General features: G+C 42.9%; 1 protein-coding gene across 1 annotated transcript in view; it reads right to left on the bottom strand.

Moving 5' to 3' along the window:
* LOC140140856 (arginyl-tRNA--protein transferase 1-like) overlaps positions 1–25314 on the bottom strand; it is a 40310-nt gene extending 14996 nt beyond the window's left edge. The window contains 8 exon segments of the mRNA XM_072162600.1: positions 2308–2354; positions 2356–2523; positions 13697–13825; positions 15477–15685; positions 17712–17907; positions 19426–19654; positions 20462–20525; positions 25200–25314. Coding sequence (XP_072018701.1) covers positions 2308–2354; positions 2356–2523; positions 13697–13825; positions 15477–15685; positions 17712–17907; positions 19426–19654; positions 20462–20525; positions 25200–25290 — 1133 coding nt within the window. The 5' untranslated portion in view covers positions 25291–25314.
* Between the last annotated feature and the right edge of the window lie 468 nt (positions 25315–25782).

The following is a 25782-nucleotide window of genomic DNA, read 5'->3' as shown; positions in this document are numbered from 1 at the left end:
TTGTTGCGCCACTCACCTAAACCATCAAGATCTTTTTGCAGTTGTGAACAACCAGCTGTCTTAACATTTACAACTTCACCAAACGTCAGGTCATCAACATATTTCCATTTCAGGGGGGCTTCAGAAGCAGCATCATTGACCATGGCGGAAAAAATAATCGGACCAAATTTAGTGCCCTGGGGCACTCCCCCCGAAATAGATTGACAATTGACATGCTGATGACCTGCCTTTGATTCTAACAGATTGGGTGCGATTACACAAAAAGCTACTAATGACAGGAATAATACTTGGGCGAATACCTATATCAATTAACTTCTGAACAGCAATATTGTGATTAATCCTGTCAAAGGCTTTAGTAAAGTCAACAGCACATAAGGTTGCATAATGGCCAGCCTCATCAATACCTTTAAGGACAGTGTCTACAACATCCACTAGATAGTGAGTAGTTGAGCTGTCCTTCACATTACCGTACTGCTGTTTATCAATGTGAGGGTAAAAGTCGACCATAGTCCACTCAGCCAGAAAGCTCTCAAAGATCTTACCGTTGAGGCGGGTAAGGCTGATAGGCCTTAGTTGATCAAGGCTTTTTGCATTAGGTGTTTTAGGTATCGGAGTTATTGACGAGGTTTTCCATACTGCTGGGAACACCCCTTGGTTTAAACAACAATTAGGCCAAAAAAAAAAATTGTTGTGTTGCCCTCAACCGTCCGGTCCTAAATCCTGAAAAATCAGGGTCGCAATTTTTTTTTTTTTTTTTTTTTTGGAATGATGATTTTTACAGATTTGTTCAAAAAATCAATGTTTTTCACTTAAAATTAATATTATATTGAAAGACTAGTCTTTAATTGATGTCTAACAGGTATCCAGAAGTCAAAATTGACAAATGTCCCTAATTGAAGAAGCATTATTTAATATTTGAGGATTTTTAAAATCTGAAGGTTAAAAAAAAAAAAAAAGAAAAAAAAAAAAAAGAAATCCGACCGCCCGACCCAACTTTCCCATTTTTCCACTTGAGGGCAACACAACAATATTTTTTTTTTTTGGCCTTAAATATGTGAGTTAATGGCTCAGTTAGTTCAAAGGCAAACTCCTTTGTGACTCATGGTGGAATGTCAGCGGATGCGTGGACTTGTTAGACTTAATGTTACGTAATTTTTGTTAACTTCACCATGTGATATGCTTGCGGCGGAGGTAGAGTAGGGCAATAAGCGGACAGGTTCCTAAGATCAAGCGGGGGTAACTGGTTACAAATATCAGCAAAATGCCTGTTGATTGCTTCAGCGATAATAGGAGGATCCTTTGAGATTCCATCGATCTCTATGGTCTTTGCAGTGGATTTTCCTCCAGCTATGTTTTTAACATATTTGTGCCATTTACCTGGTTGGTTACAACGTAACCCATCGATGTTCTTATTGTAAAAGTTGGTTTTTGCGTTGACTATCTCGCGTTGCACTTTATTACGTAACTGTTTATAGGTGTCCATATTCCCACACATATAGGCTTTCTGACGCTGGTTTATTAACCGCTTTATGGATTCAGTCAGCCAGGGTTTGTCATCCTCCCTGTGTTTGACACATTTCTCAGGAAAATGAGTATGGAATTTTTCCAACAAGAGTTCTTCCAAAACAGATGCTTTCTCATCAGCGCTTTCAACAGCGTAAATCGCTTCCCATTTTTCAAGAGTTATCCACTGCCCAAAGCTGCGAATTGAAGAGTCAGTTAAAGGGCCTTTACTGAACGATCAGCTTTAGGTTTGCGAACTTGTTTGTTTGGGTGTAAAGCAATACAACAATAATCGCTCTTACCAATGGCAGGAAGTTTAACTGGGTCTTGATAAAACGAATGGATATCAGTGACAATTTTATCAAGGGTGGCATCTTTCCTTGTTGGGAAGGTAACAAGCTGGCTCATGTTGGCATGACATTCCACAAGAGATGTATCAAATTCATTAAAATCACCCAAAATAATGATTTTCTGTATCATCTGGTTGGAGAGGGGAATCATTTTTTAATGGTTGTCATTTCAATCCGCAAACAATGCTAGACAGGCGGTATAGGACATGTGATGTACAAGGCTGATAAAACTACAAGACTGACAGCCCATTCAAAATTAATGGTTAGCAGTTACAAATTGAAAAACAACATATTTAAATTTGGGCCTTTGTCATGCCCCAAGGGTTTTAGAATTACATATTAAGAATTATTTGTGAAGCTTTCATGTTAATCCAATGTTGAAGTAAAAATGGCGATATCACACCTGACCCCAATTATGTAAGAAAGTAAGCAAACAAACAACTATAAAACTTACCTGAGAGCAGAATATGTGCCAAGGTTTAGAAATTGATAGTCTGGATCAGTAAAATAAATAAACCGATGACACACAATGGGGCAGAAGGTCAATCACACCGACGGCAATGAGTTTACCATCTAACCAGTATTGCTGATGAAAGGAGCCATAACCACACTCGGGAGCATCTTCTGTATCATCTGGTTGGAGAGGGGAATCAACCAGGAACCTTGTGAACTGTAGAGACAAAGAAATGTTGCATGGTTGAAAATCAATCAAATCTTTAATGAAATCGTAATTGATAATGGAATACTTAGTACTTGTGGCTACATGTTATGATCACTAATTATTATTCTCCCATGAGATTGGCCAAGAACCTCAATTAGAATTAAAATCCAAGACCTTTTGAGACTCTTTTTATGTCAAGACATACCAAGGCATTAACAGCTTCATCATAATGGTAAAGCTGACAAATTTGCACCTTGGTACTATCTATAGGCAAAATAACTAATTCTGGATCATGAGAGGATGTACCTTCTGCGTCAGCATACTTTTCAAACAATAACAAGATCACGCGACCTACATGACCAAACATTGACCTTGCCTAGCAACGACCTTGTGATTGGTCAATTCTCAAAAGCTGTCTTTGCACCATAAGCACCGGTCTTTGCGAGTACGCTCGACGCAAATACCTGTTTGTACCAAGTAGGCTCTCATGATCGAGCATTAGATATTTTGCCTATAGGTGCAAACTTGTCAGCTAACATAGTTGTTAACACCTTTTTTCAAACTGGCCCTTTCACAATTCCTGTGATGTTAGGCAGGAGTACATTTCATGTACGGGCTGTAGATAGAATGAAGGACCGTTTATGACTAACAAGATTAGATAATCTACAAATTACATAGATCTTATGTTGCATTTTGATGTGGTACTCAAAATCACTAGAAACTAATGGACACAAATCATTCTGATACAGGTTGTATATAGCTCTATGTTGTGTACACATTCTACCGTTATGACAATACAGAGCAAACTTGGTCACAGCAACAACACATCTGAAGAAGGACAAAAACCCTTGCAAGCTAATGATCATTGGAATAGAAATCCCAGAGAACTGACTAGGGACTATTCCGTTTAAAATCCACACACCTTTTGTGCAAGATCTCCATTTCAGCCGGAACAATTTGCTACTTTTGTGTGAAATTCCAGTTAAAACTTGTTGAAATTTATAAAAACAAGTATAATTTTGCACAATTTGGCCAAAATTAATCAATTCCAAAAACTTCCACATCTATTCCACTTTTTAGGGATGAAAATTGATCTGAACTAAGGCCCCCAAAAAAGTTTGTTTGTCCATAGAGGATACAGATATTGCACTTGAAACTGACAATTTGAAAACTGGTAAATAAGTCAAAACACACAGCACTATACTGGTTTAACTCTTGAGATGGTTCTGCATGTTATACTGTTCATTTTATTTACATTTTCTTTCTTTAAATTTATACTAACCACTGTTTTACTAGCACATTCAACGCAAATTAAAAAAAAAAAAAAAGGACACGGTCGGGACCAGGTCGGACGTGGACAAACAAACAATTATTTTTTTGGCCTAATTGTTTGTGGTTGCAATTCCAAAGTCTTGCTCAGTGGAGTGTGAATTTCAAATGTAATAGCCCAATCATAGTGTATAACCAAAATTGCAGCAGAAAACTCAAAATAGTCCCAAACAAAAATGTTTGGTAGACTCATAACCGGTGCGATCTTACCTTTCCGATGTTGATTAAGATACTTCTTGCATCGATCCCGAGATGCGGAAAAAACCAATAGTCATTTTGTCCCACATAAATGAATAAATAACAAAAACCCCCCGATCCCCCGGTGGACTCACCCAAAAGGTGACGTCACACCATATGATCGTCCTCTTATTCGACTTGGGATCCCCTACTCGGACCAAACTTGTAGGGGGTGGTCGGGTCGGGATAATCAACATCGGAAAGGTAAGATCGCACCGGTTATGAGTCTACCAAACATTTTTGTTTGGGACTAGACTCAGTACACCGGTCGATCTTACCGCTTCCGATGTTGATTAAGATACTTCTTGCATCAACATCTGAAAGATCGATCTAGCAAGTAACCGACGGATGGAGGTACAAGATTGGTCAGCATCTGATCAGGGATCGGGGCGGTAACGATGGTTTTCGCGAGGTCAGAAAATATTTTCCCCAACGGTCGGGAAACAAAAAAGACCACGCGATCACAGACATAAACCTCCTTACTTAATAAGTTTGGTGGTTAAGAATAGCGACACTGGTTCTTACCATGCTGAGTATTCTGTATAGTCTGAAAACCTGGTACCCGTACACCACCGTATTATGATCGCCGAACAATGTCCCGGTAAACCTCCGCCCGTCTCTGATTACTAACGTAAACGGAAGTATCGTAGAGAAGGGCGAAGGTGGTTTCCGGGACACCGCCTGCTAGATCTCCTCAAGGGACAACCGAACGGTATACCCAAGATGATGAGATAGCTCGTGTCGAGTGGGTCGTGGGACGCGCAACCTTCGCGCTCCCCCGGACCCCACCAACACCTGGACCAGCCATTGCGCCAGCGGCTGGACCGAAAGGCTCTGTAAGGGTGATGAATGCGGTCGTGAGTCCCTCGCAAGGCTTGTGTTCGGAAGAAATAGTGCTGCAGCGCCTTATCGGACACCCCAGCCTATCTTTGGCTTCAGCCGAACCTTGCCCAACCCTGGGGATTGGAGAGGGACGAATGTCGGTATGCACCGCGCCCGTTCAGTAGTCACGCGAGAACAGAGCGCCCGAAACAGTGTCGCTCCAGTGTTTGTGAACACGGAAGCTAACCTCGAGACCGTGTGCAACTCAGCACCGCCGTCCCGAAGCCAACGCCAAACGGAAAGCCATCTTGAGAGTTACGTATTTAAGCGCCGCTTTTGACGGAAGGTCAAAAGGGTGACCCTTAAGGTAATCTAAGACTGTGTTGGGATCCCTTAGGAGGATCACTTTCCTTTTGGTAGACACTGCGTTGAACATACCGTCGAGGCGTAGACTAATAAGGTAACCATCGGCTATGATAGTCGACCCGTCTCGAAACCTCGGTGAATGGAGAGGACAGCTGACTTATAGCTGGCCCCAGTGGCCCGCTGAAGTCTTGCTTGGAACTTTTCTGTCAGAAACTCCGGAACTAGCAGCACAGAGGCTCTAGCGGAGAGCTATTTGTCTCATTGCACCAAGCGTAGTATGGAGCCAGACTCTGGCTATACGTGCACGGAGGGTAGACTTCCGTCTAGCCCGGCGATGAGAAAAACAGCTTCTGATGAAAAGTATCCCTCCGCTGCGTGTTCCCTGGTAAGGGCCATGCAGCTAACTGCAGGTGCTCTAGTGATAGACTGGGTACCTCCGCTCCGGGCATCCGGAGTAGATCTGGTATCTCGGGGAGTGCCAGCGGCCTTGCCGCTAGCAGAATGACAATGCAGTCTTCCCACCCGATCTTGGCCACCACCCTCATGAGTAGTGAGATCGGAGGGACTGCATAAGCTGTCATCCCTCCCCAGTCTATGGACAGAGCGTCCACGGTGAATGCTTGGGGGTCCGCGACCCTTGAGCAGTACACCGGCAGTGGATGATTGCGATGAGATGCGAACAGATCTTTCGAGGGGTGGTACATCCCTTGAAGATCGTCTGAGCGGCCTGCGGAGCAAGGGACCATTCTGCTGGTCCCGACACCCTTCCTCGTGACAGATTGTGCGCGAGGATGCTGGTGACGCCCGCGATGTGTATCGCTCTCATCGTAATCTGCCTGAACTTGCACCACCCTATCAGGTGTCGTGCATGCAGGCTCAATCGTGGTGGCCCGGAGTCCCCTTGTCTGTTGGGGTAGGCTACCACGGTTGTGCTATCCGTCAGGACAACGGTATGTGATTCCACGATCACCTCCTCGTAAGCGAGGGAGGTTGATGTGAAACTCTGTCTCTATGGCCCCCATAGGCCCGAGACGGAGTCTCCGTGGAGGTGGACCCCCCGTGGATGTGGACCCCCCCAGTCCCGTTTTGACGCTACGGTTGTCACTACGCGACATACCGGGGTGCAGGAAACCTGACACCCTGGGTCAAATTGGGCTGATGGGTCCACCACCAGAGTTCTCTCGCGCGATCTCCGACAACGGAACCGCGAGGGATATTGGTGACGACTGGGCCTGCAAGCAGGCTAGAAGGTGTAGTTGGGTAAGCCTAACGTAGAAACGGCAGTACAGTACGAGGTCTACCATACTGGCCATTAGGCCTACCACCTTCATCCATGCCACAGCGGGTTTTGCCCGAGACTCGGCCAAGAGTCAGGCACACCGCACCATGTTCGCCACCCGCTGGGTGAGAGCACCGCGAACCCCTCCGTGAGGGTGATCCGGGCCCCTACAAATGGTGGTGACTGCGTCGGGACCACGCTGGACTTTTTGAGCTGATCAAAAAAATCCAGGGTCCCGCACCCTACGGACTATCAACCCCATGAGACCCGTAGTCTTCAGTGGAGTGCGTCCGTATATGAGCCAAACGTCCAGGTAGCAACTGATGTTGACACCCCTGTGCTTCAGGTACGCTGCCACCGCTCTGACCAAGAGTGTTAAACACCCTGGGAGAGATGGACAGGCCGGATGGCCGGTATCAAAACTGGTAATTTTGATCCTGTACCTAGAAGCGCAGATGCCTCCGATCTTGAGAGGCGATTGGCATATGCAGATAGGTGTCCGAGAGATCTAGCGATGCTGTTGCCATGCCCCTGATGGGGCAGGCTAGCACCGAGGCGAGAGTCCCCATTCTGAACCTTTTGGGCCTGAAGAACGTGTTCAACAGCCTGCGGTTCCGGATGGGGCTCCGTCGCCGTCTTCCTTGGAGCCAATGGCTCCAAGATCACCCGTAGAACGGGGGGTAGACCGGGACAATCGCCCGCTTCGTGAGAAGCTGTGTGATCCCTGTCAGTAGTGCCCGACGCTGGGGGCCGTCTGACGGTACTACTGTGGACCTCTGAAATGTGCAGACGAATGTGGGGAGACTGGGTTGCCAGTCTGTAACCCCCACTCACCACTGACCATACCCAGGCGCTCAGAGAGATGGTTTCCCACCTCTGGGTGAAAGCCATAAGCGGTCGTCCACTGGGAGATCCCCTGTGGAAAACCGCTGAGCCCCCAGGAATGCTCTGCCTAGCTTCCCTTGGAAGAGCGCTTGCTCTTCTTCGGGCTTGCCAGCTGATCCTGTGCTACCCTTGCGCCTCCCAGAAATGGGTGCTGCAGAGGTAGTGGGCTCGGGTACTGTTGGTGGTGCACGGCCTGCTGAAGTCGGAGCTCCTACCCATGGTAAGGGCAGTTTCCGACCTCTTCAGAGTGCTCCCGTTGGTAGCTTATTTGCACGGTCCTCCACCGTGGCGCAGAAGCATCCAAAGAGAAAAAGGACCCTGCCTTTCCATCGCGTTGAGCGATTGGAGTGGCAGGCCCCTCCCCCCGGAGCTGAGTGGACACCCTATGGGCTAGGCCCATGGAGCTCTCGTTGAGGCTAGCTGTTAGCACCGCTAATAGGCTCACCTCATGGAAGAGCTCAGATGTTGTCTGGCGTGATACGCTTGACGCGACATCTGGGTCCCTCTCGGATCCCCTCAGGTAGGTCCCGTGGTCCTCCCGCGTTACACGCAGAGGAAGCGTGCAAAGCACGCGGCCATAGCTCTACTGAGCTCGACAGCCCTACGATATCTACCCGTGAGGTTTGCCGGGAATGAGAGTGCAGGCGTCCCCAGTGAGGAAGCAGCAGCTGAGCATCCTACTGAAAGGATCCCTGGTCCTCCTCCATGGACTCCCCTTAGGGGGTGTCCGGAGGAAGATCAGTGCTGTTGCTCCCCTCGCGGGGCAGCGGGGAAGGAGACTGTAGGGATGTCACTACCGGACTCAGCTTCCGACTCCTTTCCCTCGCCCACAGTATCCGTGATCATGCTCCGATGATGACGGTAACCGAGGACGGGCATCTGAAAGCGGGTAAGAAGGCATAACCACTGTGTGGCTCGCCGACTACCTGCCAGCAGAAGAGGGAGTACTCCCGCAAGACCCTGAGGTATCCGCCATGGCACCACTGGGTCCGCATGCTCTCGCAGCCGTCGTCCTAGCGCTAGCAGCACGGGCCTACCCTGATCAAGATCTGGGTTAGCTCCATGCCGGCTGGCCTGGTCAACAGCTGATGTTGGTACTGCGTGGCCATCGCTAGGCGACACTTGCCACGGTGCTAGGCCGTGGAAGAAACACCCTGCGGCGGGTACCACGGGGCATACCCAGCCGGCAGCTGACCCTGAAAGGATCCGCCACCAGGGTAACCCCATGGTACTGCAGTACCAGCACCGCCTCCCCTTGTTGCCACAGAGACTGTGGCGACTAAAGCGAGGTGCTGCGGTACCGTGCGGTATCAGCGTGGGTACCGTGAGGGTTCCCAACTGTGGACCGCTGTACCCTCGCCACACTGCGTTCCCTGTTTGGGGATCAAGCTGTGTGCTGGCGTGGTACCGGCGCTGGTACTAGCGTAGGTGCCCGTGAGGGCTCCCGGCTGTGTACCACTGTACCCATGCCTCACTGCGTTCCCCGCAAGGATCAAGCCGTGTGTATGGGTACCCCGCTATACCGGCTGTCCCTTGGCTAGAGGGAGCTTGCCTAGTACCACGGGTAGCTGAGCGCAGCATACCCCGATCAATCACCTCGCCACCTGAATAGGCAGCGTCAATCAATGGAGCTATGCCCTGTTGATTTGACAGTGATCGATCAAGAGAGGGTAATTGACCCATTGACGGTAATGGATCACCCACGCTCCGCTGGCTCTCGAGGACATAAGTGGGTTGTTGATCAGCTAGGCTGTTCAAGCTACTTACTGTACCCTCTAGAGCTTCGCCCAAGGTCGCTGTGTGTGGCGGACCACTCACGGCAGCTATGGGCGGGTGCATAGCGGCTACCACTGAAGTCAAGCCGTAGCTCGCCTTTGTAGCTGCCACCGAATGCACCTGGGTCGCTGTCCCGTGAGAGACTGCGAGCCCAACCCCTGAATAATCGCCAGCCAGTCCCTGTGGACAGCCAGCAGCTATTCTAGGGCCCAGGGTATCACTCGGCGGTCCCGCCATGGAACGCTGCCGTGTGAGAAACCCCAGTTGGTTCTGCTAAGACTACACCCACAGCGTTAGCAGCGTATCGTCTCTGCTGAACCCATGCATGCTATAGGGTTCAACCCAGGCAAGCCCGGGTACCCTTGCATGCTGCCCGTCGCTGGCTACTACTGTGGCTGTTTGAGCCTGTAGATATGCCTGCAACAGACGGGTGTCCTCCTGCTAAAAACCCATGAGGATTTTCGCTAGAGGACTGGTATCCTCCTGCTACAAACCCGCTAGGGTTTTCGCTGGTGGTTACCGCTCTGCTGCCTGCTACTTTGCTCCGACGTATAGTCAGTGCTTTCGCTGGCTGCTGAGCCTTTGGGCGCGCTTAGCAGTCCCGAAGGAACCGCCTGCTTGTCCGGGGACCGGAGCCCCTTAAGCAGACCTGCCATGACCCATAGGGGCTGTCACAGCAGAATCTACCGTGTCGACTGGTATCCTCCTGCTGCAAAACCCGCTAGGGTTTTCGCTGGTGGTTACCGCTCTGCTGCCTGCTACTTTGCTCCGACGTATAGTCAGTGCTTTCGCTGGCTGCTGAGCCTTTGGACGCGCTTAGCAGTCCCGAAGGAACCGCCTGCTTGTCCGGGGACCGGAGCCCCTTAAGCAGACCTGCCATGACCCATAGGGGCTGTCACAGCAGAATCCACCGTGTCGACCTTACCAGTGCCCTTGGTAGATTTCTTCTTCGTCTTATGGCGATGACGGAGCCTATCCAAATCGTCAAGCTGGAACTCGGAGAGTCCTAAGCAAAAGAAAGACATCTAGAAGATCGTGAGCACTCCTGTGGGAGAAACAGAGCGGGTGTGGGTCCCGCTCCGTCACCAGGGAAGGGCAAGCCCGACAGGGCCGAGGCGAAGCGAGGAGAAAAGGGAGGGGGGCACTACCCCCCAACACGCGACTCAAGCCCAGTAAGCAAACCTGAGCACGGAGGCTGGTCGCTAACGTTAGTGGTAAAGTAAGGACTGGCTAACTTTATTACTAAAATGTCAGACGGGTCCCTACCAATCCCCACCGTATGAATATCTGATTAACTCGTCTTTATTGGACGGTAATGAAGACATAACGATAGAGTAATCACCCTAACATAGCAACAATAACCTACCGTACATGAAATACAATGTGTATGTACAAACATCTATTGTAACTTACAGGCTGCAATGGTTGTTTACGTGGGAAACAAAATGCATGGCGTCAACGAGCGGCCATTTTGAATTGCTCGTGTGTCCCGTATACAAACGGAGGCACGATATGTAGCTAAGTTTTGGATCGTTTTTTGTCACTTTTTCGTCAGAAAATGCCGTCAAAACTATCCTCAGCCGAACAATACCGGTTTGGTTTTACCTAAGGTGTGAAACTACAACCGTATATCTCGCCTCGGTCGAGAAATTGATACACAGTGCTATGAACAATCGATAGGCACGCCTGTGTCAGTCGGAGACCAAGGAGGATAAGGGCGATCATATGGTGTGACGTCACCTTTTGGGTGAGTCCACCGGGGATCGGGGTTTTTGTTATTTATTCATTTATGTGGGACAAAATGACTATTGGTTTTTCCGCATCTCGGGATCGATGCAAGAAGTATCTTAATCAACATCGAAACGGTAAGATCGACCGTGTACTGAGTCTCTCACGCTTGTTGCAATGGAAAAATGCATGCAAAATGTGGGACTACCCTTATGTGACCCGTTCTGACAAAACCAGGAACAAATCGCATTTTTGACATTTCACGATTTGAATAAAAATGTAAGCACTCAGACAATAAACTTTAACATGATACCAAAATTGTATAAATAGCACCAATACTTTTCAAGATATGGATAATTTTGTAAACGATACCTTGATATTTTTGCCAAATTGCTATTCAGAGTAATGGCCCAATTAGTTTCCTGCCTTACATAGGATTGAATAGGATTATCATCGTTCAACTTATTTATTGATAAAATAAACCTCTATTTAATAAATACTTTCAACGATTTGAAAGTCCACTTAGTCCCACAGTCAAATATCATGAAACTAAGAATTCCAAAATTTCATTTCTTTATGGAATGTCATCTATAAAGGCCTATAACTAAAAAACATGCCTGGCGACTTGTTCCGGGTTTATTGGAGCTGGTCACAAATGTGGGACTATATACCTGCCAATATTAGAAACTTACACTGAGTGTATCACATTCCTCAGGTGGATCTTTATGAATGGCCATTTGGTATTTGGCAAACAGTGCCTGTGACTCCTTGAATGTTCTCTCAAATTCCTCACTCCTTGGATAACTTCTTACTAATCTAACCTACACTCACAATGTACACACATACACACCCACATAATCACATGCGTTTGAAGAAAAAAGAAAGAAAGGAAACCACACTTGTTAATTTCAATCAAACCAGACAGTGCTTAAAGATTCAGTTTTCCTGTCACGAGAATAGGTATAAGTAGCCAGCCATCTGCAACTGCTGTATTAAATGTGTTCCACAGGGTTCGATGCTGGGTCCAATTTGGGGATTGTATATTTGTCCCTGGATTGTAGCAAGTGTAACCTTGTTGGGATCATGGTGTTGATAATTTATTTCTACTGTTTAGATTATGTATATTTTTGCATGTGAGATTGTGAATGTACAATGGAGTTCATCCGAGACTGCTTGGCAAATCACATTGTGTACTTGTTTAATCATAGAACATTTGGTGTGCAGTTTGATCAATTTGGATGTTTTCTTCCCTAATAATTTGGATAGTGACTGAAGCTGCCTTCTGATCAAATACTAATTTAATACTACTGTTTGCAATCATCATACTTGTCTCTCCCTATTCATAGATACTTGGTCATAAAATCAGACTTTCTATAAGCAGTGCAGTTTGACAACTAATATTGTGATATGGATACCACCACCACATGCTTCATGTGTGAACCTAAATTGTTAACACCGAATGCACCATCAACATTATTTTTAGGAGCATTTTGCCATTTGAAGATTACTACAGTTTGACAATTTGAGCCTTGAACACATCTTATAAAATGCTACATGTGGCAAATGCAGGGTCACACCAATGCAAAACTGTGAACTTTTGTAATGATTAGATCCATTTCTTTCAGCACCAATTTTTAATGAAGACTGCCCCTTGCTTAGATATTGGCTCTGAAATATTGTAGGACAAGAAAGAGATCAAAGTAAACTACCCGTTGTCTAGAGAGGATTCTGAAAAGACTTCTACAACGTACATGGCCTGAAATAAATGGTGGCGCTGAAAAGAGCCATTGATGGCTGCATGTAACTTAAGAATAGAAGCGTCTAGAAAGTTGTTACAAAAAAAGCTTCCTGCTGAAAATGTTATCATCAATAGCTCAGAATGGCAAAGTGTAAATGAGTTGTCAATGAATCCAATAACGCCCCTTGTGATTGAAATGATACAACAAGTTTTCCTTTCTTTTCTTTTTCCTCACACACAGTAAGTTTCACACAACTTACCTTGACTGTACACAGTTCAATTTCCATATAAACTTTTGACCCAAATACCACTTTTTTTGCAACTTCACGATTGCAAATACCCCTATCATTTACCCAACATAGTATCTAAAAAGGGCATGGTGGTTGATGTAGACCCCGTTTGCAAAAGGTTTTGGGTTATACCAGATAGATTATCCCATCCCTCAACCCCACAAAAACACACATTCTGACATAAATTACTTCCACACCTGTTTTTAACAAAGAAATTGATTTTCATTCACATTTTTGTCAAATTAAGCTATAAATACCAACCACAAAACTTGGCCCTGAATTGGCCTTGTGGGAAATCTTACACGGTAGAGGGGGTAGGGTAAAAAAATCTGTAATTAACATCAGTAAATCTAAAACAGACCAAGCTTTTAAACTTTTGAAATCTTTTAAATGACCAGAAGGCGTTCCATCAACTAACATCCCACCCCTATTTGTTTTGCTGAATAGATTTGTGAAATGCTTAAATGCTACATGAATGTTACACACATTCCAACACTAAATTCTAAACAACGACATTCATTAATGGAATCATAGATCTGCATTATTGTTGTTTCCAAAGTGAGAAAAATATGTGTAACAATCATGACCCATTTAAGACAAATTTAATTTGACAATTGCTTGTCTTTTTTAAAAGCAAGTTTTTTTAAAAAGAAAACTGCAATATACACATATGCTCCAAGCAGTCATAATGATCTATCCAGTTCCCTTACACCCCCTGTAATCAGTGTGTACCTGTCTTTCAGTGGGTTTAGTAGGTGGGTCTTTGTGTATAGTAATTTGGTATTTCTTGTAGAGTGCATATTCGGCTGCAAAGGTGTCTTGGAATTCTGGGCTCCGTGGGCTGGATCTGACAAGACGAATCTGGTCAAAGGAAAAATGGAATTGTGTAACACAGATGTTAAATGTGCATTCATAGATTTTGTGAGGTTGGTCAATGGCAATGTTTACAATGTTCTTATCTTGACTTTATGATGTGGTATGTTCATACTTTTCCCATAAACAATTAAATGATATTTGCAACAACATATTTGACAAAACAGCCCATTTTATGAAATTTATCGGATCCAATAATTTCATCAGTTCTTACACACTACAGTATTCAAACATGTAGGTGTGTTGGTCTCTAATGGGTTTTGGGCTATTTCATGTAAACATTGTCTTGAATTGGATTGGAGTCATTCCAGTTGAAATCCATACACATGACCTTAATCTTACTGTTCTTACATACAGGAATTGTGAATTTCAAATGGGGTTACTTGAATAGGTGACTCCATTTGAAATCTTCACTCCTGTGTGGAAGATTAAGATTATAATTTCCATAGGTGTGATGGATTTCAACTGGAATAGCCCAATGGATCCATAAATAATATCAAATAGAATCCCCCAGCAATAAATAAAATAAATATCCAGGAAACGATTCCATTGCATGTGCTCTATATCACTGAATCTGTCTGTGGGGAAAAAAGGGTACGAATTTATATTTTCAGTGTGTTATGTAATATTTTCTAAAATCTACAATCAATTTAATCTGTTTGATGATCATCATGGTACTAAAATATAAAAATGTGACAACACAATTCAATTCTTTATTTACTAATTCACAGACACATCATGTTTATTTGAGAATGTGTGTGCATTACTCAAATGTATGAAGTTTTAAACTATGCACGACTCCTCTAGAAAACCAATCATTCAATGCAATGTTGCTACTAAGCAGTCGGTCTTAACATAACAGCAGCAACATACACCCAAATAAGATATCTTACCCTTCCCAGAATCCTTTACAACATGATGCATCACCTCATTACATCAAATCGTGCTCCTATTACTTTGCTTTCATGTTGAGAATAGACTGGCTAAACATGGGTCGATAGTCAAGATATAAACATGTTTTGAAGATCTGGATGTGCTCTGCTCATGGAGGTACATTTTGTCACTATCGATCCATGTTGCGCTGGATAGCAAATCAGTACTGCATTGTGGGAAGTGTAAGATATCTTCTTTGACATACACCTGTCTGAGAACTAAATAGAGGAACAGTAGCCTGGCTTCTTTGTCACTATACAAAGCGGGCGATGAAGAAGCTTTAAACTGTTTGCAGTCAAAACTACAACCAGAAAAAGTCCTTAGAAATAGAATCTATATAGATGAATCCAATTTCACATGTCCTATGTACACTTCAATGGCAGCAACAGTTGGGTCCCATCCCACCTGCAATGTGAAATGATACATCCTTGGCGGGGGTTGTAAACCACATTTCATCACCCAAGTTACAGGTAGACAACAGAATGATGATAGTTTACAACACAACACAATAAGATTGATTTTTTATGCGGCATTGATCCACTTAATTGGGTAGTTTGGTGCGGAGGGGACTCAGTAATGGCCAAAAGAATTCTGACTGTCATCACTTGGCTAATTGGATTTGTCTATAGGCATTTACTATAGACTGCTCTGGGCCAGCTCTAACTGCATTGCCAAGATTTGCCTTTCTAGAAGTACACAATCTCACCTCTAGTTTATGTTTAGGCTCTTGTCCTGGTAGTGAATCTACTATGAGTTCTTCTATACACTTAGGTGCACTGGTTTCCCTTTTCGTTGCTTTTGAAGTCTCTGTGGCATTGGTGGTCTCTTGTCGTTGGGCAAGCCTCTGTTGTTTCCTTTCTAATCGTAGCTGTTTGGCTTTCTTGCAAGCTGGCTTGCTTGGATCTGGGCCTAGACCTAAAATAATAATAATATTTAGAATGGTGTAGTGTTAGAAATGTGCTTCAAAATGTTTGGTTGCTGCAGTATTTGAATTGTAAGCAAAAATACAACCAACGTTTTGAGCAAAAACTGCCCTTCCTCTGGAAAAAACAAACACATAATAGCAAATTATTTAAGTTAGGTAGCAAGCACCAAAAATATGTTACAGCAAATAATTTAACCTACATGAAACTAGTTTAAAGTCTGAGATTACCAATTTGCACTCGACAATTTAGGCACCTAGGAATTTTGAATATAGGGTGTTGAGAGACCGATGTTTTTATTTGTTTTAGAGTCACTATGAGTTTGTTTTAAATAAAACCATGTGATTTGTGCTTGATAATTATTTTTCTTACATAATAAGGCATAATGTTGTGATTGCCAGAGACTTACTTTAAGTCTATGTTCACTGGAAGGGCATGCAAACTGGCACTACAGCTGTGTTATATTGACTTTTCAAAACAACAATGTTAATTACAATTGGCCAGCGAAGTGTTACATGTAATCTGATTATCAGTATGCCAACTGGATCACACTTTTGAGTTCTGCACCACGATCAGAATGATGGCAACACAAAGTCTATGGCATGTACTACAAATGTCAAATGGTGTGTGAACCAGTTGCCAAGGAGTTATGTAACCACTTCGCTGGCGAATATACATCCACATGAGGTGTCACTGGAGATGGAATAGATAATAACCAATCACAGGCTGTGGGGGTTTATCATAAAGACTCAAACTAGTATTTTTATCTCTGGCTCCGATTCTAACAAACCAAGTCCTTTTTCATACCTGGTTTGGGCTGCTTCTTTTCAACATGGAATAGATAATAACCAATCACAGGCTGTGGGGGGGTTATCATAAAGACTCAAACTAGTATTTTTATCTCTGGCTCCGATTCTAACAAACCAAGTCCTTTTTCATACCTGGTTTGGGCTGCTTCTTTTCAACATGGAATAGATAATAACCAATCACAGGCTGTGGGGGGGGGGGTTATCATAAAGACTCAAACTAGTATTTTTATCTCTGGCTCCGATTCTAGCAAACCAAGTCCTTTTTCATACCTGGTTTGGGCTGCTTCTTTTCAACATGGAATAGATAATAACCAATCACAGGCTGTGGGGGGGGGTTATCATAAAGACTCAAACTAGTATTTTTATCTCTGGCTCCGATTCTAACAAACCAAGTCCTTTTTCATACCTGGTTTGGGCTGCTTCTTTTCACCATGGAATAGATAATAACCAATCACAGGCTGGGGGGGGGGGTATCATAAAGACTCAAACTAGTATTTTTATCTCTGGCTCCGATTCTAACAAACCAAGTCCTTTTTCATACCTGGTTTGGGCTGCTTCTTTTCAACATGGAATAGATAATAACCAATCACAGGCTGGGGGGGTATCATAAAAACTCAAACTAGTATTTTTATCTCTGGCTCCGATTCTAGCAAGCCAAGTCCTTTTTCATACCTGGTTTGGGCTGCTTCTTTTCAACATGGAATAGATAATAACCAATCACAGGCTGTGGGGGGGGGTATCATAAAGACTCAAACTAGTATTTTTATCTCTGGCTCCGATTCTAACAAACCAAGTCCTTTTTCATACCTGGTTTGGGCTGCTTCTTTTCAACATGGAATAGATAATAACCAATCACAGGCTGTGGGGGGGGTTATCATAAAGACTCAAACTAGTATTTTTATCTCTGGCTCGATTCTAACAAACCAAGTCCTTTTTCATACCTGGTTTGGGCTGCTTCTTTTCAACATGGAATAGATAATAACCAATCACAGGCTGTGGGGGGGGTTATCATAAAGACTCAAACTAGTATTTTTATCTCTGGCTCCGATTCTAGCCAGCCAAGTCCTTTTTCATACCTGGTTTGGGCTGCTTCTTTTCAACATGGAATAGATAATAACCAATCACAGGCTGTGGGGGGTTATCATAAAGACTCAAACTAGTATTTTTATCTCTGGCTCCGATTCTAGCAAGCCAAGTCCTTTTTCATACCTGGTTTGGGCTGCTTCTTTTCCACATGAACCTTGTCTGGTTGTTGTGTCTTGCTACTTCCCTCTCCCTTTGTCTCTCCTGATTGTGATGTCTCTGTTCTCTTCTCTTTTGTCTTGTCATTGATAATAGCAGAGGCATCTATGGCACTGGAATCTAACCCTTTGACATCACGGTCAGCAAGTTGCCTTTCTGAATTCTGAATAGATTGAAGACATACAACATTTATTAACGTTAATAGAGAAATAGACCATTTACCAACAGGCAAAATCCATGTGCTTTGCATTCTGAGAATTCTTTTATATTCAAGAGGGTCAATCGTCCAATCGTGCGTGTCTACCAAATCAGGTCTGCTCTGTGTGCCTTTGCGCTACACAAGAGGGGGTGTGTGTCTTTGAGTTTATGTGAGAGACCGTAATAATATGTGGTATGTGCACAGCAGTTTTGTATGTCGCACTCTTTGGAGTGATTGGCCCTCATCAATAGATGATGCTGGAACTTTGGCAGTTGGGGAATGGTCTATAGTTAATAAAGGTATTGTTTTTAGCCGCTGGAGTGCATCTATCGTCTCATATAACACGGGCGACATCACTATTTTAAGTAAAACAAAGCAAAGCCGAGTTGTTTTACGCCGAAAATAATGATGCCGCGTGTTATATGAGATGATAGATGCACGACAGCGGCTAAAAACAATACCTTTATTCCCATTCTTAAACACTTCAATTCAAATAAATATATTAATCATAAATATACCAAATTGTAATCAAATTAAATCCTACATTTTACAAGGAATTACCTAGGGCTTAGAATAGATCAGTCCGGTTGTTGTTATGCACCTCCGATTGGTTCAAATAGTGCGTAAGAGTATCGCGTCGACACACACGCGCTAAAGTGTGTGATATTGTGTCATATCAAACGGGTAAGAACCAATAAGATTGCAAAAACATTCTTAAGTGTTTAAGAATTTATGGTTGACTATCAGCATTGTCAAAAAACAAGTCGATTATTAAAATGTAAACATGCATAAAAAACTTTAAATGCCCAACTTTACATTCTTTTGGAGACTTTACACTTGTGTAACTTAAACCATCCAAAACAAATGCCTGTGTCACTGTTATGGGGACACATAGCCCAGGAGTACAGTGGCTAAACAACAATTTATGAGAAATACCAGAAAATATCACAATTGAAGGTTACACCTATCATGGTCAATAGGCATCATCAGAATGATGTTTGTTTATCCTGCCTTAGAGTTGGATGCACATCCCGCCTATAGAGGTGTATTTAAGGAGAGGATCATATACATGTAACTTAGGAAGTGGATCCCCCTTTTAACAGTGGGAATTTTTGGCCCTTCTCTCCATATCTGTCTCCAACATGCTGACCCCATCAAACATCAATTGTATTGCACAAGTATAGGGCTAATCTTTAAGTCCACCCTCCCCTGTGCAAGATTTGGGAAATATCTTCAACAGGGGAGTATGAATTTCAAATGGAATAAGTACATTAACCAACTCTAATTATAACTCTCCCTCTCTGTAAGATTCAGATTGAATAATTTTCAGAGGATGTATGAAATTCAAATGGAGCTGCCTTATGTGCTCATTCCATTTGAAATTCATTACTCCCCCTATGGAAGATATTTCTAAATCTTTCACAAGGGTAGTGTGGATTTTAAATGGAACAGTTCATATTACGTGATCGGTACTGCACGTACCTGTGATGGTGAAGCAACCTCATCTGATATATCTTTGTCATCACTGCACTGTTTCCCCTCAGCTCCACCTCCTGCTCTGGGTTTTTCATCGTACATAAGATACCTAGTGAATCTCTTGAGGATCTTCTTCTGTGATTTGGTAGCTTTAAACCTGAGAGCTTCACATCTGATGGTATAACTAGGGCAACACATCCTGTTCATGGTTGGTTTGTAGACATACTTGCCACTCCTGCATAGGGGGGAAAGGTATAGAGTCAGCAGCATATCGAGCTAGGGGGGAAGGAGGGGGGGGGGGGGGAGTAAACTTGAGAGCTTCACATCTGATGGTATAATTAGGGCAACACATCCTATTCATGGTTGGTTTGTATACATACTTGCTACTCCTGCATAAGGGAAAGGTATATACAGTCAGTAGCATCGACCTAGGGGAAGAGGGAGGGGGTGTGCAAACTTGAGAGCTCCACATCTGATGGTGTCACTTGGCAACATATCTTGTTCATGACTTGTTTGTATACATACTTGCCACTCCTGCATAATAAGTGAAATTCTACACTACAGTTAGCATATATCGACCTAGGAGAAGGGAAGGGGGAGGAGCAGTCGCTTCACATATATGCAATAAAAATTTTGTTTTGCTTTTGCCCCATCTTTTGTTTGTTTGTTTTATTTCTTCTTTAACCTGGGACACTCAATCAGTTGAAAACACAATTAATCATCTGTTCTTCTTCCTTGAGGCCCAGGGAAAAGGATGAATGGGCACTTCTGTATTTGGACTTTAAGCACATTCACTTATCCAGAATGACTTGCTTTTGTCATGTGTAAGTAATTCAAATAGATATTATTATTATCCAGTTGTTATAGTGCTGTGGTTAAGAAATAGAATGACAAAAGGTCATGTTTTGGTAAAAACAGGAGGTATATATACTTTATGATGGGGTAATATTTTGAATAAGCACCACAGCAACACAATTTAATGACAGGGTTGCCCAGGCCTTAGTGCTGAGTGGGGGGGACTAGGCAATAGGCATATACATACCTCCTCCATCCTCTATCAATGAGGTCTTGATAATCCTCACATGTCATTGAGTGTGCCCACATGCCTGCAAATGAGAACAGAAAACACTTTGTAAGTGCCATTGCTGCATTGAGTGTATGGGATAATGGACATCGATTGTAACAGGTAAATGAGTATACATTACTGTTGGTGACTTTTTAACTTTGGTACCAAGTAACAAGCGTTGTTTCAGAGGTTGTTTGTGGTCATCTGTGAGTAAGAACTCGCATTAATAAAAAACCGTTATTACAAAGGCTACCGATGTTCATTTTCAGTGGCTGGAACTTGCTATGGACGTTAACACACCATGTTGATATCGGGATAACACTTTTCACCTACCCCTTTCACTTCACTGGCAACTATGTCATCCTTGTAGGCAATGAATACCGGTACGCCTCCACCATACATATCATGGTCTTTACGCTGAACCTTAAATGTATCAGGAACACCTCAGAGCTATTGATTGTACTAGGGAGATGATATTCTGTACCCAACACTATGTCAGGTTGTTCCATGTCAATTAAGGAAGCCAATTCATGCTGTTTCTTCTTTCCCTTCAACCCATCACAATTCACTGTCATGATTTTGAGTTTATGTCTTATTTGTTTACGGGTAGTCTTATTTTCACTTCTGTCACTATACACTACGTGCTGTAGATGCAGGGATGCAAACCTTGCAACTCAAGAAACTGTACTCACAGACCCCAAAAACTGTATTTTGCCATACAAAACTGTATTTTAGGGAGTGAAGTGACCGTAGCATCGCGTCATGCAGCGTCATGGGCCGATTAAGGCCCCCTGGTGGGGTCCAGGGGCAATGGCACGGTGGGGGTCGAGGGAGCGAAGCCCCTGGGCCCCAAAGCTAGAGTGTTTCTACACTGTAAAAACCATTTTAAGCCCCATACAGAAGATAAATTTGATAGTTAAAATGCAATTTTCAAAGAGGCTCCATTTTGGAGTTATAGCACTTTTTAATGTACACTATCCTAACCATGTACAAGGCTTTTTTGAAACTGCTGCACTGGCTTTATTACATGATTTGCATGGCTGGCCTTCATATATGATGCACTATTACAAACTCATAATTCATTGATTCAAGTGGACCATTCAACCAGAAGTCAAACACCCACCTCCCCCCACCCCCACCCGGGGGCAACTGGTGATTACTATTTTTCACAGCAAAGACAAGGTTATGTACCTATCAACAAGAAATTAAAATGTAAAATTCAAAGAGGCTCCATTTTCGAGTTAAAAGCACTTTTTAATGTCCACTTTCCTATACTTAACCATGTACAAGGCATTTTTGAAATTGCTGCACTGGCTTTATTTACATGATTTGCATGGCTGGCCTTCATATATGATGCACTATAACAAACTCATAATTCATTGATTCACGTGGACCATTCCACCAGAAGTCAAACAGTTAGGAAACCATCTTGTAGGCCTTTTCTTTTGCACCAATAAATAGTTGACTAAATACTTTCAGAAGACATTGCATATGTAATAATATTAATGTGCATGAACCATCTGAAAGTCAAGAACAAATTATTTCGGAAACCATGTTGTAGGCCTATTTAAACATGTTTTTAAACAATATTTTTTAATGTGCATGCATCATCCGAAAGTCGGCAGAAAAACGCTGTAGGAATCCAACAACAAATCTCTCAACAAAGACGGGCCGGTTCAAACTCTCAGGAGTCTACGAGTCATTGATTCAAGTGGACCATTCCACCAGAACTCAAACACCCACCTCCCCCCCCCCCACTCCGGGGGGGGGAGGGTCACCTGTGTGGCCTACCTCACATCATAGATACATGCTTGAAACGCTGAAGCATATTTGAAAAAATATTAATGTGTGCCTTTTTTAATGTGCATGCATCATCCGAAAGTCGGCAGTTAGGAAACCATCTTGTAGGCCTTTTCTTTTGCACCAATAAATAGTTGACTAAATACTTTCAGAAGACATTGCATATGTATGTAATAACATTAATGTGCATGAACCATCTGAAAGTCAAGAACAAATTATTTCGGAAACCATATTGTAGGCCTATTTAAACATGTTTTTAAACAATATTTTTTAATGTGCATGCATCATCCGAAAGTCGGCAGAAAAACGCTGTAGGAATCCAACAACAAATCTCTCAACAAAGACGGGCCGGTTCAAACTCTCAGGAGTCTACGAGTCTGTTATCAGGTCAAAGGTCAAAAAGATCACAACCTGATACAGTCACTCACTCGCTGATGAAAGATGGAGTACCATCTGAAAATTGCGAGGTAGGAATTAATTCCTTGTGTTTGGATCAAAAGTTTAAATCAAAATCATGATTTATACCAACACAGATGTAGGTATGCTAGGTGAATTCAAATTTGCCATCAAACTGCATCATTTTATATATCAAATTAAAGCCCTTGAGTAAACAAAGCCAAAACTGAAAACCTTTTTTTATTGCACTTTCCGTAGCAAAGTTACATCTTGTCAAAAATTGACTTTCATCAAAAAGATTCAGCTAGCAAAATTCCCCAAAATGGCATTTCGGGGGTGTTTCTAGATCTTAGTCTCATTATGATAGCAGCTTTTTTTTGGAACTGAGCCTCAAAATCCCTCTAAAATTGTCTTATCACCATAAAAAATCATATATTTGGGTCAAGTGAAGTATAGAAAACTTGTTAAATGTAGGTTTCCTTCTTCGGCCAGTTGTTTTAAATTTCTATGTAAATATACATTGACATTGTCGGTTAATTTGGCTGACTAGCAAATGTGTGAACTAAGGTTTGCCTGGCATACCTAACATATGAACTTTCATGGTTCACGTAAATCCCTGTTGTTTGCATATATTGTAAACTCTTTGTAAAGTTTCCTCTCAAAGGCTCCAGAAGAGCTACATCCCAGGCAAACCTTAGTTAACACATTTGCTAGTCAGCGAAATTCGCTGAAACCAGGGCCCAAACACAATGCATATTTACATAGAAATTAGAATTTTTTTCAAGAATAGGTCGGTGAAGGAAATCTACATAAATATGATTTCTATACTTCACTTGACCCAAATATATGATTTTTTATGGTGATAATCAAGTCGCACATGGAATTTTAGAGGGATTTTGATAGCAGTTCCATTAAAAAAAGCTGCTATCGCCATGAGACTAAGATCTAGAAACACCCCTAAATGCCCTTTTGGGGAATTTTGCTAGCAGAATTTTTGATGAAAGTCAATCTTTGACAAGATTTAACTTTGTTACAGCAAGTGCTATGACCAAAAGGTTTTCAGTTTTGGCTTTCTTTACTCAAGGGCTTTAATTTGATATGTAAAATGATGCAGTTTGATGGCAAATTTGAATTCACCTAGCATACCTACATATTGAAAAATGTTGAGCCCCTGCAAATCAATGCAGGTAATTTTATCAACCTTTTAATCTTTCGTTAAGCGCCTATCATTATTTTACTGGCAAGCGAGTGTAGCCAAGGTATGTCTGGTTCCATACAGCAATACGCAGTATTGCTGTCTGGTTAGCAGGTACGAATAATTCCGCGTGAATTGAGACGTCGGAGCCGGTCAAACAGAGGACCAGCCTACATTGCGTATCCTACTATCACTCAAACAAGCAAATCTCTTCACAAATTCACTCACCTTGCGATTCCTATCATCAGTTGAAACAAACATTTTAGTTTTCAAAAACAACTTTGTCATTCCTCAAAACTACAAGTAACTTCATTAATAAAAAATTGAAATCCTACTATATATTTACTCAAGGTATCAGTTCCAATAATCGAAACTCCCGGCTCCGACCGGGAGTTCCAACAGGTGCTGTGTATGTGTTTGTATGTGTTTAATGTGCATTCACATACACACTTAGCCGTCGGTTCGAAGAAATCATTGCTCCAAAAATGATTGCAAATTACACATTTGTAATCATTTTTCACCACAAAATATGATATGAAAACACAGGTGAGCAATGTATGAATATATGGAGAGGTGAAACAGGTTATTAATTATTGTCAATATTAATATTTTGCGACATTTATAATGAAAATAATTATTACACTCCAGCCACCCTATGGCACCTTCTACAACTTGAAAACAAGTCCTCAAACGTTCGAAATTTGTAGTTACTACAACTGTCAGGGTATAGGCTATAGCCGGTTTGCCTTTTTTTTATACCATTTTTCATTTCTAATTCTGATTCTGATACTGATACTGCCCAACACTCCTTTCGTTGCTCAGCAACTGGTAGAGTAATGCGGACAGGATTGTGAGTGCGCATAAAAAATTTGTTATTCTCTTAGGTGCTTATGTCTTGAAAGATGTTGGTTTCTCTGTAGAGATGATGTCGTATGGCAAATTGTTCCAATCAACCACTGTGCGTGGGAAGAACGAATATTTATAACAATCTTTCCTGGTCTGAATTCTCTGAAATGTAATTTGTCTGTATGCCCTTCAAGCATTCCGGTGTTGAAGGTTTCTGGGCACTCTCTGCTGGTCTAATCTACAATATATCACATTCCATTTGAAATCACTTTTACTTTCACTTTGCGCGGGCGCCGGTCCATAGGACGATATGTATACAAATGTATATCTAGGAGGAAGTGAACAGGATAGAGAACAGAGTTGTCAAATTAGGGTCAGTCGAAAAATCTCGTTCCAGCGATACCCGTATCTTGTCATCACGTCAAAACAAGACCAGTCTAATCTTCACTCAGAACCTTAGCATTTGATTACACTTACCACGAGAGAAATTCGTGTCCTTAGAGCCACAATAACCGCATTTGTAGCCGTCATGGTCAGCGAGATATTCCACTATACTGTAAGCAGACATCTTGGTTTGTTAGTTGATTGATTAGTATTTCCTCCAGTAAGTAATGATGGTTTCATACTACCCTGTCGCTTGTCGCTGAGCGGCGTGGCGCACGCGCATTGCAGACAAACGGACACAATCAAGGCTTGTCATTGGTTGAAACGCCCTGCCGCTTGCCGCTGCGGCAAGCGGCAGGAAAGTATGCTGGGGGCTTAAGTATACGGTGTCAAGGATTCTCGAGTACTAATATACTATAGGATAAGCCACTCGTTTGCGCATGTGAAGTCAGACGACAGTCGGCTGAGTGGCTCATTAATATTAATATCGTTGGGACAGTTGTGCCAAATAAGGTAAATCGGGGGAGGAGTTTGGGTGGAGCTTGTTTTGTTTTGAACACGTTGTTGTCGAGGTTCATCGCTTCCTCGCTTTCCCCGCGAAACGAATTGTGTTGTATTCGATCGAATTTGAAGCCGTGTGATTTTTAAGAAGAAACTTTGACGGAACTGCATGTTA

This window comes from Amphiura filiformis, chromosome 19 (assembly GCF_039555335.1).
Source record: "Amphiura filiformis chromosome 19, Afil_fr2py, whole genome shotgun sequence".
NCBI lineage: Eukaryota > Metazoa > Echinodermata > Ophiuroidea > Amphilepidida > Amphiuridae > Amphiura > Amphiura filiformis.
Note: the sequence above shows the minus strand (reverse complement) of the source record. Positions and strands in the feature narration are given on the sequence as shown.